The sequence below is a fragment of the Trachemys scripta genome, chromosome 2 (genome assembly GCF_013100865.1).
Source record: "Trachemys scripta elegans isolate TJP31775 chromosome 2, CAS_Tse_1.0, whole genome shotgun sequence".
Taxonomy (NCBI): domain Eukaryota; kingdom Metazoa; phylum Chordata; order Testudines; family Emydidae; genus Trachemys; species Trachemys scripta.
In genome coordinates this window covers 198,951,221-198,965,184 of record NC_048299.1, presented here as the reverse complement: position 1 = coordinate 198,965,184, position 13,964 = coordinate 198,951,221, and the positions used below count along the sequence as shown (strand labels likewise).

Below are 13,964 nucleotides of genomic sequence, written 5' to 3'. Positions count from 1 at the left end.
CACCCTTTGAAAATCTTGTCCTTGAAGCCTATAAACCACCTGGCCATACCGACTTACTTACTTGAGAAGCACTGAGAAACTAGTGAAGGGCACAATTTAAATAATAAAAAAGAACCCCTACAATAGATAGATAGATATAAATATATCATTTTATATAAATATAAAATCCTCAAGTACTTTTCTATTAAGATTTACTTGAATAAAATATTGAATTCACTTCAGCTATATTTGTACTCTCTTTTGTGTTTGCTTTCTGGGAATACTCTATTGAATGAGTTTACTGGCCAGAATCTTTGCAGAAATAGTGAATTTTAAGAGACTATTAACAGAAATTGAATTTGAAACATACATATGAGTAGAGTAGTGCCCGAGCATCTGTCAAAGCAGCACTGATAGATAAAACAAGAAACTGAGTGATGCATAAAAAGGATAAGTCACACACTCTCCATCAACATCATTTTCAGTGACATTATTCCCCGTTCCCCACCTCCTTGTTTCCTCTCCTGGGCCAGGGTCCCTACCCTGCCCCTAGGCTTCACATCTGTTTCCTTCTCTTCTGTCACTCAACCCTGAATGTGAGAGTTTTTCCAATATACTTAAACATTACTATGCTGAAGATTTCAGTATTGGTAAAGTACATAGGAAGTTAACTTTTCCACCGCCATTTTTTCTGTGGCTGAGGATTAATATAGGACTATCAGAGATTTTGTCTGCAAATGCTCTGTGCCTTGCTCACAATCTGAGGGCCCAAACTGAATCATTGTTTGTTTGTTTAAAGTTACAAAGTTTAGATGCAGTCTTTTGATTATTTGACAACCTCGAAGAAGCCGGAAACAAACTCAGCTGTTTCTGGAGAGAAAGTTTATGAGCCGTTTGATATTTGCAGGTCTCTTTCTTTGAATTTGCTAGCTGTCAGCCACTACTGAGAACTTTTTATGTGTTTTCAGTGCGGGTGGGTGCATAACAGGCAGGGCCGGCTCTAGGCACCAGCGTTCCAAGCATGTGCTTGGGGCGGCACTTTTCAAGGGGCGGCACTCCAGTTTTTTTTCTTCAGCAGCAGCACTCCGCCCCCCCCTTTTTTTTTGCTTCACCGGTGGCACTCTGGTCCCCCCGCCTTTTTTTTTTTTGCTTGAGGCAGCAAAAATCCTGGACCCAGCCCTGATAACAGGGTCTGATTTTTGTTTTTGTTCTGTATTTTGTTATGCCTAAAGCCTGAGTTAGGATTCCTTTTGCCTTGCATTTTGAAATTAAAATAAATAACTGCTTGAGTCAAGTTAATAATGAAAGGTGTTAATTGGAGATCTATTTAAGATATGAGTAATCTGACCAAGAACATTCAGTTGTATTTATTTCCCCACTATGAACAAAATCCTCTGTTTTTATATACTCGTTTAACAAAAAAATGTTAAAATTAATAATAGAAATTCCTATCAAAAGTTCTCCTTCATATCTTAAGATGCATGGTCCTAATAAACCATGTAGATCAGGGGTAGGCAACCTATGATTTTTTCAGTGGCACTCACATTGCCCGGGTCCTGGCCACCGGTCCAGGGGATTCTGCATTTTAATTTAATTTTAAATGAAGCTTCTTAAACATTTTAAAAACCTTATTTACTTTACATAAAACAATAGTTCAGTTATATATTATAGACTTATAGAAAGAGACCTTCTAAAAACATTAAAATATATTACTGGCACGCAAAACCTTAAATTAGAGTGAATAAATAAAGACTCGGCACACCACTTCTGAAAGGTTGCTGACCCCTGATGTAGATCATCATTATGGAACATACAAACTATGCCCTGTTAATACATTTTTTTTAAAGTAAATATTCTTGTGACTGAGGCTAAAGTGCATTGTTTTGAGTTTAATCCATATTGCTGCTGCTTCTATGTTGGCCTTGAAAACATACCTGTTTTTAAAACATTTGCTGTGACAAGCAGTGCATGACACTAAATAGGGAGCGTTTATATTAACATCCAGCTGCAAAGACGTTTGTACACAAGCTATGACTCGCTGTTCGGGGTTACCGTTTGTGGACAGGATTGTTAAAAAAAAAAACCCACACAAACATTACCTAACCAAAATATTTCAGCAGAATAGCTTAACAAAGCATGCATTATATCTCTCGCAACAGAACAGATGATGTATTAACAATTTTACCCAAACATCAAACAACATATGGATCTGATGGAAAACTAGAAGAAAGTTGATCAAAATGTATTGTCATGATATATATAATCACTCAACTAGATTTATTTTAAGCTAGTTTATATTAGAGGTATTCTGAAATACTGAGCTATATGGAGGACTTCAAAATTGTTAAAGTATTTAAGATGTCCCTTTGTATTAACGTGGAAATTCTCCCTAAAGTCATCTATCCTCCTGCACACAACTTCTTCCCCAAATGACTTGTATTAAGGCTGTCTGAACTTCACATGAAAAGAGGTAGGCCTGCAAGCACTATGTAGCTTTGCTTACATTTCAAAACCCGAACATTTCCCCCCTCTGTCTAATAGACAAGTTTAAAACAAGTATCTGTGTTACAAAAAGATAGTGGCAACTTTATGGCCAGTCATACAACTGCCCTGAGGAATTCAGACAGAAACCCAGCTTTTTCTCAAGGAATTTTTCTTAGGACCTTGGTGGAATGGTTGGTATCTGCAGGTCTTTTGCTTTTAATATGTTAGCTTAGTGCATACACCTGATAATTTATGTTTGTTATATTCAAAGTGTATTTGCAAGAGATACAGAGAGTGTTATGGGTACAGATCCTAAGCCTCCATTAAGGCATGTGGAGCAACCAGTTGGGGGCAGGTTATGGGGAAGAGGTTGGAAGGAGGACCTCAATGTCCAGGAGGGGAGGGGAGAGGATAGGAATGGGAAAGGGAGGAGATAGGAGAGAAACTGAGGGGGAAAAGAGTGGGCAAGTGAAGGTTGATTGACAGACAGAAGTGCTAGGGGTAGGGGCAGGTCCAGGAGGCAAGAGGAAAAGCAGCATGCCAGATAGGGCAGGAACAGGGAGAGATGAATGTCCAAAAGAGGTGGTAGTCAAAGAGTTATGTCACCAGGTCTGATGCCATTAAAATGGATTAGGTTATCCTTCTCTATCAACCAATCTCAATTTGACAGCATTAGGGATACTTTAATATTAACAGTATGAATGTTCACACAAGAAATCTGCTGCTGCTAGGAGTTAAGCTTATCCAACCAGAAAACAGAAACACTAACCTTTGACCTACATTTCCATATAAAAGTAACTCACTCAGCTTGAGTTTTGAACAAACTCTACAGAACGCAAAGTCTTTACATAAATTGTTCCATGAAAAACTGTAATTAGCAAATAAATTTGCAAAAATCATAGGGATTCATGGACAATTTGCAAATTGGAAAAAAGGCTTCATCTGTTTATTAAATTAATTGCTACAAATTATTCACTCAGCTCTACTAGCCACTGAAGTGGAATTTCATTGGTCAAGCTCAGTTCTGTATACAAACATTCTGTTATTCAATATGTTCAGCAACCTAGGAGAAGTCTAAAACAGTACTTATTGAAAAGGGTGATCATTGAAATTGAGTTGTGCTATTTGAAAAGGCTTCCTGATTGTATTTTGACGCATGTAACAGATTCTGAAATACAAATAACAAATTTAATAATAATCTCAATGAAATAAAATACTGTCTCACTGTCCTACAAGAAGAAAAAATCCCCCAAACTCTAGCCCAGCAATTTAAAAGTAATTTCCTTCTAATCAAATAAAAGGTTTGGGTCGCATCTTGTGTTATCTTTAAATAAAAGTGATTGTTATAGCTTAGATGGCTGGATAAACTTTTACTGAATGAGAATAGAAACAGTATATATATTATATGATTTTTTTAGGTTTATTTAAAAAAAAATCTGTCATTTTTCCACTATGGTGCCAACCCTGCAATGAGATTTGGTGGGTAGACTCCTGCTCTGCACCCATGTGGATTTGAACAGGCACCTTCCCAGACTGGATCAAGGCAAATCTCCATAACTGTGTATAACTAGCATCCTTGTCTCAGTGCCTGATGACCCTTTCCTGATATTTCAATAGATGTCTGCTGGAAATCATGGGAAAAGCACAGAACAGCAGTTTCCTTCTAACTGTTAGGCCTAATGTTGAGCCAGAAGTAATCATGCTGAAATCAATTCTGATTAAATTGCCTTCTAACACCGTTAAGCTGCCTACTTTATGCAGGGCCTAGTCATGTTTGTTTATCTTTTTGTAAATCAAATTAGTGTTCCAGCCTACACACACAATTTTAAAACATATTTTGGTCACTTCCACACTGGCTGGCTAAACAACATTAGATAGCAGTTTAACAAGAACAATGCTTAAACAAAGTTTATATGGTTACTTTACTTGGTTGCCATTGACAGTACATGAGGCTGTGACGCTTGTGCCTTTCTGTTGCCAAAGGGAACTTCATTTCCTCATTGGAAAATTGTAGAGCCTCAAGATGGCAGTCTCTTATCTGATATTTTTAAAATTATTCATTTTTATATTTAATAATTATTGTTGCTGTTCACTCTTCACAATTAAAAATACTGATCAGTATATTTATTATATTGTACCTATATTTAATTATTAGATATGTACTAAATACTAATCTATTATGGAAACCTTAATTGAGAGAGAAAACCAATGCACTACTTACATATCATATTGTTTAACTTCAATAACTCTGTAGTTAACATAATGAAACATCATATGCATATTAAATATATATTTGAAATAGAAAATTTTGTTGGTATCTGAAATTAGGAGTTGAAAGAGATTTTTCTAGTAAATTAAGCAAATGCCAGTCTTATTATAATTATTAAAGTTAAATAATTCCCAGTTACCAAATAGCTGTTTGATTCATATATTATATATATAGTCCAACCAGCAGGAAACATGCTATTTAACTCACTCAAGGTAAAATCCTGCCTCCATTGAAGTCAATGGCAAAACTCCCATATAATTCAGTGGGGACAGAATTTCACCCTCAGAATATAATAGGACTATTCACATCCTTAAAGGTAAGCATGTGCATAAGTGTTTGCAAGATTGGAACCTTAATTGTAGAAAAACTTAATCTTAGAGTGACTGTTCTTGGGAAAGTCAAAGATCTATGAAGTATGGGCCACTGTTTCTAAGATTAATGTATTAGTCATGAAAAATCTAATTTTAATGGAAGGTAAAACCTTAATCAATTTTTCTCTTTAGAATCTTGAAATCTCTGATTCCTTACCATCTAAAATTCCAGTTAAACAAGGGTTAGAAATAAAGGCAGAATCTGATGCTTGTACTAAAGTGCAGTGTGCTCAGCGATTGAACCCCAAATATCTTTGTTTTGAAAATATTACTAAATTACTATTACCATGTCAAAAGCAACATAAACAAACCTTCATCCTTTCTACCTTGTCTCTAATACTTAGTAGTTTGATACAAAAGTAGTCTTTGATCTGTAAGCGCTGTAGGGGCGAGAACTGTTTTAATATGATTAAACATTTTTATTTAAAAAAATTTATTAATGCTATTGGTACATGTGTGATAATACTTAATAAAAGTATCATGTCTTATTAGGTTTCTAATTTAAGACTGTAACAGTTCCAATTAGATTATCAGAGCTCTGTCCAGCTCCACTCTTTCCTCTCTTGTCATCTTTCCAGAATTTAAACAAATGCCTGAAAGGGTGTTCTTTGTGAAGATACTTCATCCATAAGGCCCTGCAAACTTTTAGAGTGATTTAACCAAAACAAAGGGGGCAGGCTCAGCTTTGCTGAAGGAAAACCACCTTGCTCTGGAGCCAGAACAGGAGGTGGTGGTTTCGAAGCAGTTAGTGACAAACCAGCATCAGAGTACCCAAGGAAGGGGGAGAGGGGGCACTTAGAAATAAAAACTATAAAGTGCACAGTTATGTTGTCCAAAATTGTATTCTTTTGCTTCGAAGAACTTGCTGGACTATTGATGTGTAATACAATTTGGTTTGCATGGAACATACAATCACAATCGGACAGAAAGATTTTTTGTTTCCTGGTATCATCTACGGGAATTTATTGAATGCAATTCAAGGATAACATACTGCAGCTCTTTGGATATTGACCGGGTTCCGTCCACAAGGAGGCAGAGGGCTTGCAAGTTGTCCTGATGCTTTCTGTTTGTTCAAACGCCCGTGCTTTCCAGCTCCCCATCCTCCAGCCCTGCCGTGGCGTGCGACCTGGAAATCATGAAGAGCTTCTCTTTATTTGTATATTGTCTCTGAATTTGCTGAGGTTGCTGCACTGTTTGTTCTTTACTGGCTCCCTCTAGGGGGCCGATCTCCCCTTTTGGGTCCTCCTCACAGTCCTGGGTTTTACTGGCGGGGGTGTTGGCAATAGACTCCAAGGAGGTGCCTGCCTCCTCCAGGTGCGTGTAGCCCTTATTGCTGCTGGATGGGTCAGACTGGGAGCCTCTCCTGACCCCAGGCGGAGTGAAGGGAGGCGAGCCGCCCAGATCCAGAGATCTGGAGTAGGTGGAAGAAGCAGCCTTGGCTAAAAGGCTGGTGGAGTCCAGCTCCTTGCTGCTAGCCCGAGTCTGAGGGGAGCCAAGGGAGAGGGGCCGCCTGGCGTCGGGCAGGCAGCTTGTGCTCTGGCGCCTCAGTACCCGCTTGTGCCTGCGCCCCTGCCCTGGCCCTAGGGGGCTGCCGCTGCCGAGCTCGCTCAGGCTCAGCTCGAACTCGCCCCGCGGGCTCCCCCTGGCCCCGGGCTCGCCCGGCGGCCGCCGCCAGCCGCAGCTCTCCCCGCCCGTGCCCTCGGCCTGGCCCAGGGGCAGCAGGGTGAAGGCGCTGAGCGAGGAGCCCACCAGGGAGCTGGCGGTGCTGCGCCGGCCCCAGCCGGGCGCGGGGCTGCAGGGAGGGGTGGCGGCGCCCAGCGGGCGGCCGGCCAGGGCGGCTCGCTCCCGGTAGATGCTGTAGACGGCCTCGGCCAGGCTGGGCGGGGAGGCGGAGAAGGAGGAACAGCGGGGCGCGGGGGCGCCCAGGGCCGGGGGCCAGGAGCTCTGGGCCAGCCTGGCCGCGGCGCCCAAGGCTTCCCCCCCGCTGCCGCCGCCGCCCAGCCCCCGGGCCTGCTGCACGTAACTGACGAAGCCATTGAGCGGGGCGGCGGCCGGGCCCCCGCCCTCCTTGGCCCGCAGGCTGTGCGCGTCGATGACGGTGGAGTAGAGGTCCCGCAGGTTGATGATCTTGGTCTTGCGGTCGCGGTTCTCGTGCAGCACCGCGTTGGCGCAGATGAAGAGGAAGATGCCGATGCCCATGATGAGGGGGCCCAGCACCTTGAGCTTGTCCGAGTGCAGGTAGCCCGAGAAGAGCTGGAAGAGGAAACCCACCGAGGAAGGGGCCGGCGCGGCGCGGGGGGACCCCCGGCTGCTGCTGCTGGAGGAGGAGGAGTTGGCTCTAGGGGTGTCCGGGTGGGATCCCCCTTGCGCCCCCGGCTGGCCCCGGCTGGAGCGGTTTTTGGTGGCGCCGCCCTGCGCGGGCAGGTGTTTGCTCCCCCCGAAGCTGCCCTCCCGGTAGACGGGGCTGGGTTTGGGCCAATAGCCCACCACGGCCAAGGCGATGCCCACCAGCAGCACCAGGATGCCGCAGAGGGCGATGAGCCCCGAGACGGAGCACAGCTTCAGCTTGCCCTTCACCACCACCACGTCGTTCTTGCGCTTCTTTCTGGCTTTGCGTTTGCGTTTGGGGGGCTGGCTTTGGGGTCGCAGGGGGTCCTGTTTCCTGGCCGAGATCCTCAGGAGGCCTCCAGTGGCGATCATGGCTGGCTACCCAGGGCACTGCTCCCTAGAGCGGCTCCAGCTCCTGCAGCAAAAGGGAGAGAAGAGGGTGAGAGCCGGGGACAGAGCTGGAGGAGCAGCTCCTCGACAGATACCTCACAACATGCCCGTGCTTTAACACAGTCAGGGAAATCCATTTTTAGCTAAAGTCCTGAGAAGCAGCGTCTCAGTCACTAACAAGCTGGGCCCTCTTACGCGTCCAGACAGCCAAGATAGCACCGTTAGGTAACCTGGGAAGAGAAGCAGCCATGTATCCCTCCCATGACGTTGCTCAGTTCACTCTTTGCAAACAGCTAATTGATTTCTACAGACTCCAAATGAGTTAAGGAAAGAGTCGTGTCACCAGTGCAAACAAACAGAAGATCATCCGTGCTGGGTAGAGAATGAGGCTGCAGGGCAGCCTGCTCCTGTCATTAAAGAAGCTGCTGAGATCTTTCCTGGACCCTGTTCCTCTAATAGGGTCACAGGGTTACACAGCACAGTGTAGGGGGTTGGTGTTAGCCGAAGCATCACGCAGAAGCCAGTGCCTTTTAGTGATCTGGATATTTTGGAAATAAAACCAGACGGGCAATAAGAATTGTTTTATGGATGTCATTGATTTTATTACACTGCTTAAACATAGCTGAGGGAGTTTAACCGATTATGTACTTTTTGTGTCAGTGAAAGGGAAATTAATTACTGGAAATACAGAAGGGAAGCATTTGAATACCCAGATAATAGTACCTTTTGGAAGCGTCTTCCAGATCATTTCCTTCGTATTTTAGCTGCAGTGCTCTAGAAACCCATCCTCTTCTGCTTACGGTATGGGTACATCATCTGGACAGCTGCCTGATTTGGAAACATGTATGATGTTCAAAGTAACTGGTTATGTAACAGCAATGATTGCCCCTCCCCCTCCATGTTAAAATGTAGCTGGTATATAAAGATAGTATGTCAAATCTTATTAAAGAGTGAATCACCATGAAAAAAGATAATGCGTCGGGAAACTGGCATATGAAATAACATTCGTTACTTTATTTACGATATCGTCAGGATTCATCATCTGAGTATTCAAATAGCTGGGAGACAACTAAGTATGAACAATTCACACGATATTGCAAACCGTTCAGGGAAGCTTTGATATGCTGAAGGAGGGCTTTTCTCTCATTTTGGGAAGAGTCTAAAATAATGTCCAGGAAGGAAATATGACAGCAATCAATACAACATGCTTCATAAAGTTACATTCCTTGCCTTGAAAGCTGGTTAACAGCATCTAACGTGATCCCTTCCCCCACCCAGCTTTTTCTAAATTTCGTTTCTATCCTATTCCCAAAATAGCCCCAGATTCGACAGTTTTACGTTCCATTTGTTCGGAATGTATTTTCCCATAAAATAATGGTGTTATCGCTGTGGGCACTGTTTTGAGAGAATCTACAATATATCTGAGAGTAATTTAACAATGAATGGAGTCTTGCCTCCTCTTTCCTATTGTCAGAGCATGTATTTGCTTTTTTTAGAATGGTTTGGTACACAAGTGTAATTATCCGAGCACGATTTCTTTTTAAGTGGTGGCTTAGTTTGTGATCTGATACTCCCCACTACACCACTAGACAAGATGCTGTCTCAGTTAAGATGGAAAAACAGATGGCAATCAGACCTGAACAACGTTTGCAATCAATATTGCCTTGACACTTCGTTTTCAATACGCAGAAACAAGGGTGGATGCGTGGGAGGGTGGGTTTTTTTTAAACCACCAACTATTATTAATTATTGTATTATTAGAAAACAGCGAAAGTCAAACAGACGAAAGACACGGTATACAATCACATTCCATATAAACTGGATGTGGTCTGTAATCATTAACAAACTGATACTTATGTCATAGTGAGCACTATTTAAATAATCCCCAGAGGATATGTCATGTTTTAACCCGGATCTCAATGACTATTTTAAGGATGCTCTGCAAAGACCGAATAGAATTGTTAATCTCACTCAGTCACAGGTTTTAAAACGTACACGGTGGGGGGTGGATTAACACTTTGTTTCCTGGACACTAATAACAGACTAAGATACTCGCCTATCTGTTATTGACCAATACAGGATTTTGTGTTGCTTCAGCTATTTGTATGTGTAGAAAATGGAAGAATACTCTCAGTTCGGGGGGAAATGAATTATTTGGAAGGATGTTAATTTGCAGCGATGGATCATTTGCTCGACATCACTTCGGACACTTTCTAGCATGCTGCAATAGATTTTGCAACGTTTACTAGGGACTAAAATGTTGTGGCTGGCATGCTTGGCAGTATTTCTTTATACATAACGGAGTTAGCAAAGTTGCCAGTTTACATGGGGTGTAGTTTCGGTGCAGTTTCCAGTATATTCATGGCTGGCTGGCAGAATGTCTAACAATGAAGCTGCCTGTTAATGAGGTAGGTCTGTAGCTATTGATTGAGTACCGCTCGCCAGGTGGTCTGCCAGGTCTTTGAACTTTTGGTTGTTTCTACTAGCGAAGGCTCAGAGCGTGTGCAATATCCAGCAAGGGCCTCTAAACCGGCTGGGCACCTAAGCCGGGACCAGAGACGTGAATTGATTTGGCAACCAGCCAACAGCCCGTTGTAAATTTCCCACCCCGGCCCCCGTTTTATAACCACATCAACGCGATGGACTAATTTTGTCGCCTCCAGGAAAGTAATGGGGCCATTCAATGCTGAACTGCTGCCCCTGAATTTCTCCAAGGCAGAGAAAACACACGTGAAAATCGACTCCCTCCGCCCCACTCTACACCCCCCTCTCCCAGACCAGACTAGGGTGAAAAAACCTTTCGGGATCGTGGGCGAAATTATTGCTCAAAATGGCAGCAAGTCTAACCTCACTTACCCAGGAAGACTGGGGGGGAATCAAAGCTGGCAGCGAGGAGCTCAGGCACCATAAAGAAACCATGGAGAAACTTTCCAGCCCAAGTGGACATCTCAGCGCAGACACAACCCCTCCAGATCCGTAATCTCGCCCTTGCTCATAATCCCAGCAGAGAAAGCGGGAGGGATCGACCGGAGCTTGTCAACCCCCGCGGAGCCCCCGGACAGAGCCATTCCAAGGAGTTTCCTAGAAGTGTTGTGCCTTCTCCATCCTTCATCCTTCCCTGCTTGTTTTATTGTTTCCCCCTGCCAGATGCAGCCTCCTCCTCCTCCTGTCTGTGGTGGTTGTTGTTGCTAGTTGATTTGCCAGCCTGGCGGAGTTGCTGCTTTCTGCTTCTGCTGCTCTTGAATGGTGCTCAGGCGGCAGCTGCTGCTGTGCTGGCCGGACTCGGTGCTGTTGCTAGGAAACAGGAGCCATGACACAGGGAAATTGCTGCAGGATGGCAATCATTACCCTCCTAACTCGCCTCTTTAGGAACCGTCCCCCCCCCATCCATTCTTCCCTCCTCCTCTCTCCTCCCTCCCCCGGCCTCCCGTGGCTGCCGCCTGTTCCACCATGCCCACCTGCAAGTAACAAGGTGAGCTTGCCAGCCCCGATCCCTTCCCCTGGCCCCCAGAAGCAAGCGGATGGTGCCATGGCATTGTCTGCAGCCAGCCCCGTGGAGGGTCCCAGCTGGATCTCTCTCTCTGCCTCTTTGCAGAACTACCTGCCTGATCGACGTGGTCGCAGGGGAGATTAAAGACAGTCAGACATTGGTTCCTTCTCATCAAATACTTCACTGGCTCTTTGAGAGAAATCAGGGAAGCACCAAATGCATCATTTTTTTTAAAAAAGTGCTTCCCTCTATTTGTGAATATTTTTTTGGGGGGAGGGGAGAGAATCTGAAGTGTGTCTAAGCACAGTTGGTTTGAGGTGTATTCTCTTCTCTCCACTGATCTGTCAATCTCTTGTCAACAGCTATCTCTTGTTCAGTCTCCGACTGGGTGAGACCCTGGCTGATTTTGTCGCTTTACTCCTGATAGATCTCAATTCTTTGGGCTTCCTCCCTGAGCAGCAAGCAGGGGGGAAAGTGGGAGGTTTTTTGTCTATGTTCACTAGAAATAATATCCAAGTAACGTTTTCCCTTGTGGTGCTCTCACCTACTGTATGCAAACCAGGAGAGAGATGGTGTTTTCAAGATGAAATGATTCTGTTTGAAAAGGGGAAACACCAGACGCAGGGAGATCAAGAGGATTTCTTTTTTTAAGCCGAGGAGTGATCCAAGAACAGATGAAAAGAGGGAGAATGCAAAAAAGGAAGAAACCGACAAACTGATGGCCAAGATATGAGATCTGGCCTTTATAGATACCGGGAAACAAAATTCAGCTTTAAGCGTCTTTGGGAAGATACTTCTTTTTTTTTTTTTTTTTTTTTTTTTTTTTTTTTTTTTTTTTNTAAGCCGAGGAGTGATCCAAGAAACAGATGAAAAGAGGGAGAATGCAAAAAAGGAAGAAACCGACAAACTGATGGCCAAGATATGAGATCTGGCCTTTATAGATACCAGGAAACAAAATTCAGCTTTAAGCGTCTTTGGGAAGATACTTCTTAAATTGAAGATACACAAAGCTGTGTGACTGAAGGCCACAGAATACAGCTCACAGTGTCTTACTGAAGTGTTTCTCTTACACCTACCATGTTGAAGTGACAGACCCATGGGTGATTGCATTGGGTGTAAATCGGGGGAGAACTTGGTCTTTATTTGGTGGCCACCACTAGCCAGAAAGGCAGGTTAAACAAAACAGCCAAGTGAATGTGGAAGTCTCGATGTCTAATTGGGATTTCACTGCTGTTTTATATTTCAGGGTTTCTGGAATGGAGAGACTGCACTTGCCTGTTTGTAAATGTAGCCTTGGACTCCTATTCAAGCTAAAGAGGATTCTGGCCTTTGATCAAACAGTCCTTTCTCGTCCACTTCTGCTTGATCTATTGAGAGGCATGAATATCCTGTGTTCAACTAACTACAAGTCTCCAAGGGACAATAAAGGGAAAGTTTTGAATCTGAAACTTGGATTTTAAAAATATAGGACTCTACACAGAATGGAAGAATTGTAGGGCGAGGTTAAATATATATTTCTTCAGGTTTTGGCTATTAAATGATTTTGACCCCAGCTATCATTGCCTGATTTGAGAACAAACAAATCCCGAAGGGGCATACTTCCTATATGCATTTTAATCTCTGCTGAAAGCTGTATTGTCAAAATGGCTTGGGGCACAGTTTCTCTCGTACACATCAAACTTTTCCTTCTGAAACAGGGCCTAAATCTAAGATTTAGTATTCAAGGACTGCTTTTCAAACTGCACTTTGAACTGTTTAATTGAACCTGAGTCTTCTGACGTTCAGTAATTTGATTTGTGTTCGACCCAGGATATCAGAGGAAACCAAACATATCACATCTGTTTCCACTGGAGACCTGTATCACATCAATAATGCAGCATCACCAGACTCTCCCTGAAGAGTCCCTGAGATAAAGAGAGAAAGACAGAGGTTTTACAGGGAAAAGAGACCCTTTCCCTACCTGAGTCACTTGTTCTATTTCTGTCAAGACAAACCATTTTATTTATGCCTTCCTCAAATAGCTTAAAAAGTTTTGAGTCACTAGGCCATCTCCTTGAGACTCAGGGGTTTCAAAACATACAAAACAAAGGGCATTGAAGTCCAGTCCAGGTATTGCAAAAAGAAAGGCAGCTAAGCTCTTGATGATGATGACAACAACAACAATAATATAATAAAGATGATAAAGTGATACAGTAATATAAAGACAGAGACTAGCTGTATAATCACAAGACTTGGACTTTTATCTCACACATCCCTATAATCACGAACCTGACTCCTTATAGCAAGTTACAATGCTGAGATGTATATCGTTAAACTACTGTGCCTTCTTGTTTACTAAGAAACTTATTGAAAACTGATCAAACAATTATTATTCCATTTTCTTATTTGATAGGGTGCTTTGGGGAAAGTTGCTTTTATACTCCCAGAAGTGATGGGTGGAGGTGGAAGGGAGCTTTTCTATTGATTTGGTTTACTATTTGGCTGAGTGACTTTGTAATTGTCTGTGTAATGTTTATACTGATTGCTTAATGCTGCTAGCAGGCCTCATTTATGTGTTATCCACATATGATTATTTAATGCTTCTGGGTGGTTGTTATTATGTTGTGAGACTAATTAATTGTCAAGAAACCTAGAGCCTTTAGTATGGGTATAT

General features: G+C 43.1%; 1 protein-coding gene across 2 annotated transcripts; it reads right to left on the bottom strand.

Annotated features, from left to right (window-relative positions):
• Positions 1-5,865: 5,865 nt before the first annotated feature.
• Positions 5,866-11,114, bottom strand: TMEM200C (transmembrane protein 200C). Of its 2 annotated transcripts, XM_034762656.1 has the most exons (3): positions 10,678-11,114; positions 8,545-8,649; positions 5,866-7,846 (listed from the first exon to the last, which is right to left on the bottom strand). In XM_034762656.1, the coding sequence occupies exon 3, from the start codon at positions 7,801-7,803 to the stop codon at positions 6,175-6,177; it is 1,629 nt and encodes a 542-aa protein (XP_034618547.1). In that variant the 5' UTR covers positions 7,804-7,846; positions 8,545-8,649; positions 10,678-11,114; the 3' UTR covers positions 5,866-6,174. The 2 variants fall into 2 exon arrangements, with proteins under 2 accessions (XP_034618547.1, XP_034618548.1); XM_034762657.1 differs by lacking the exon at positions 8,545-8,649.
• Between the last annotated feature and the right edge of the window lie 2,850 nt (positions 11,115-13,964).

Coding starts and splice junctions, on each gene's coding strand:
- TMEM200C (XM_034762656.1), bottom strand. CDS start 7,803: ATGATCGCCACTGGAGGCCTCCTGAGGATCTCGGCCAGGAAACAGGAC.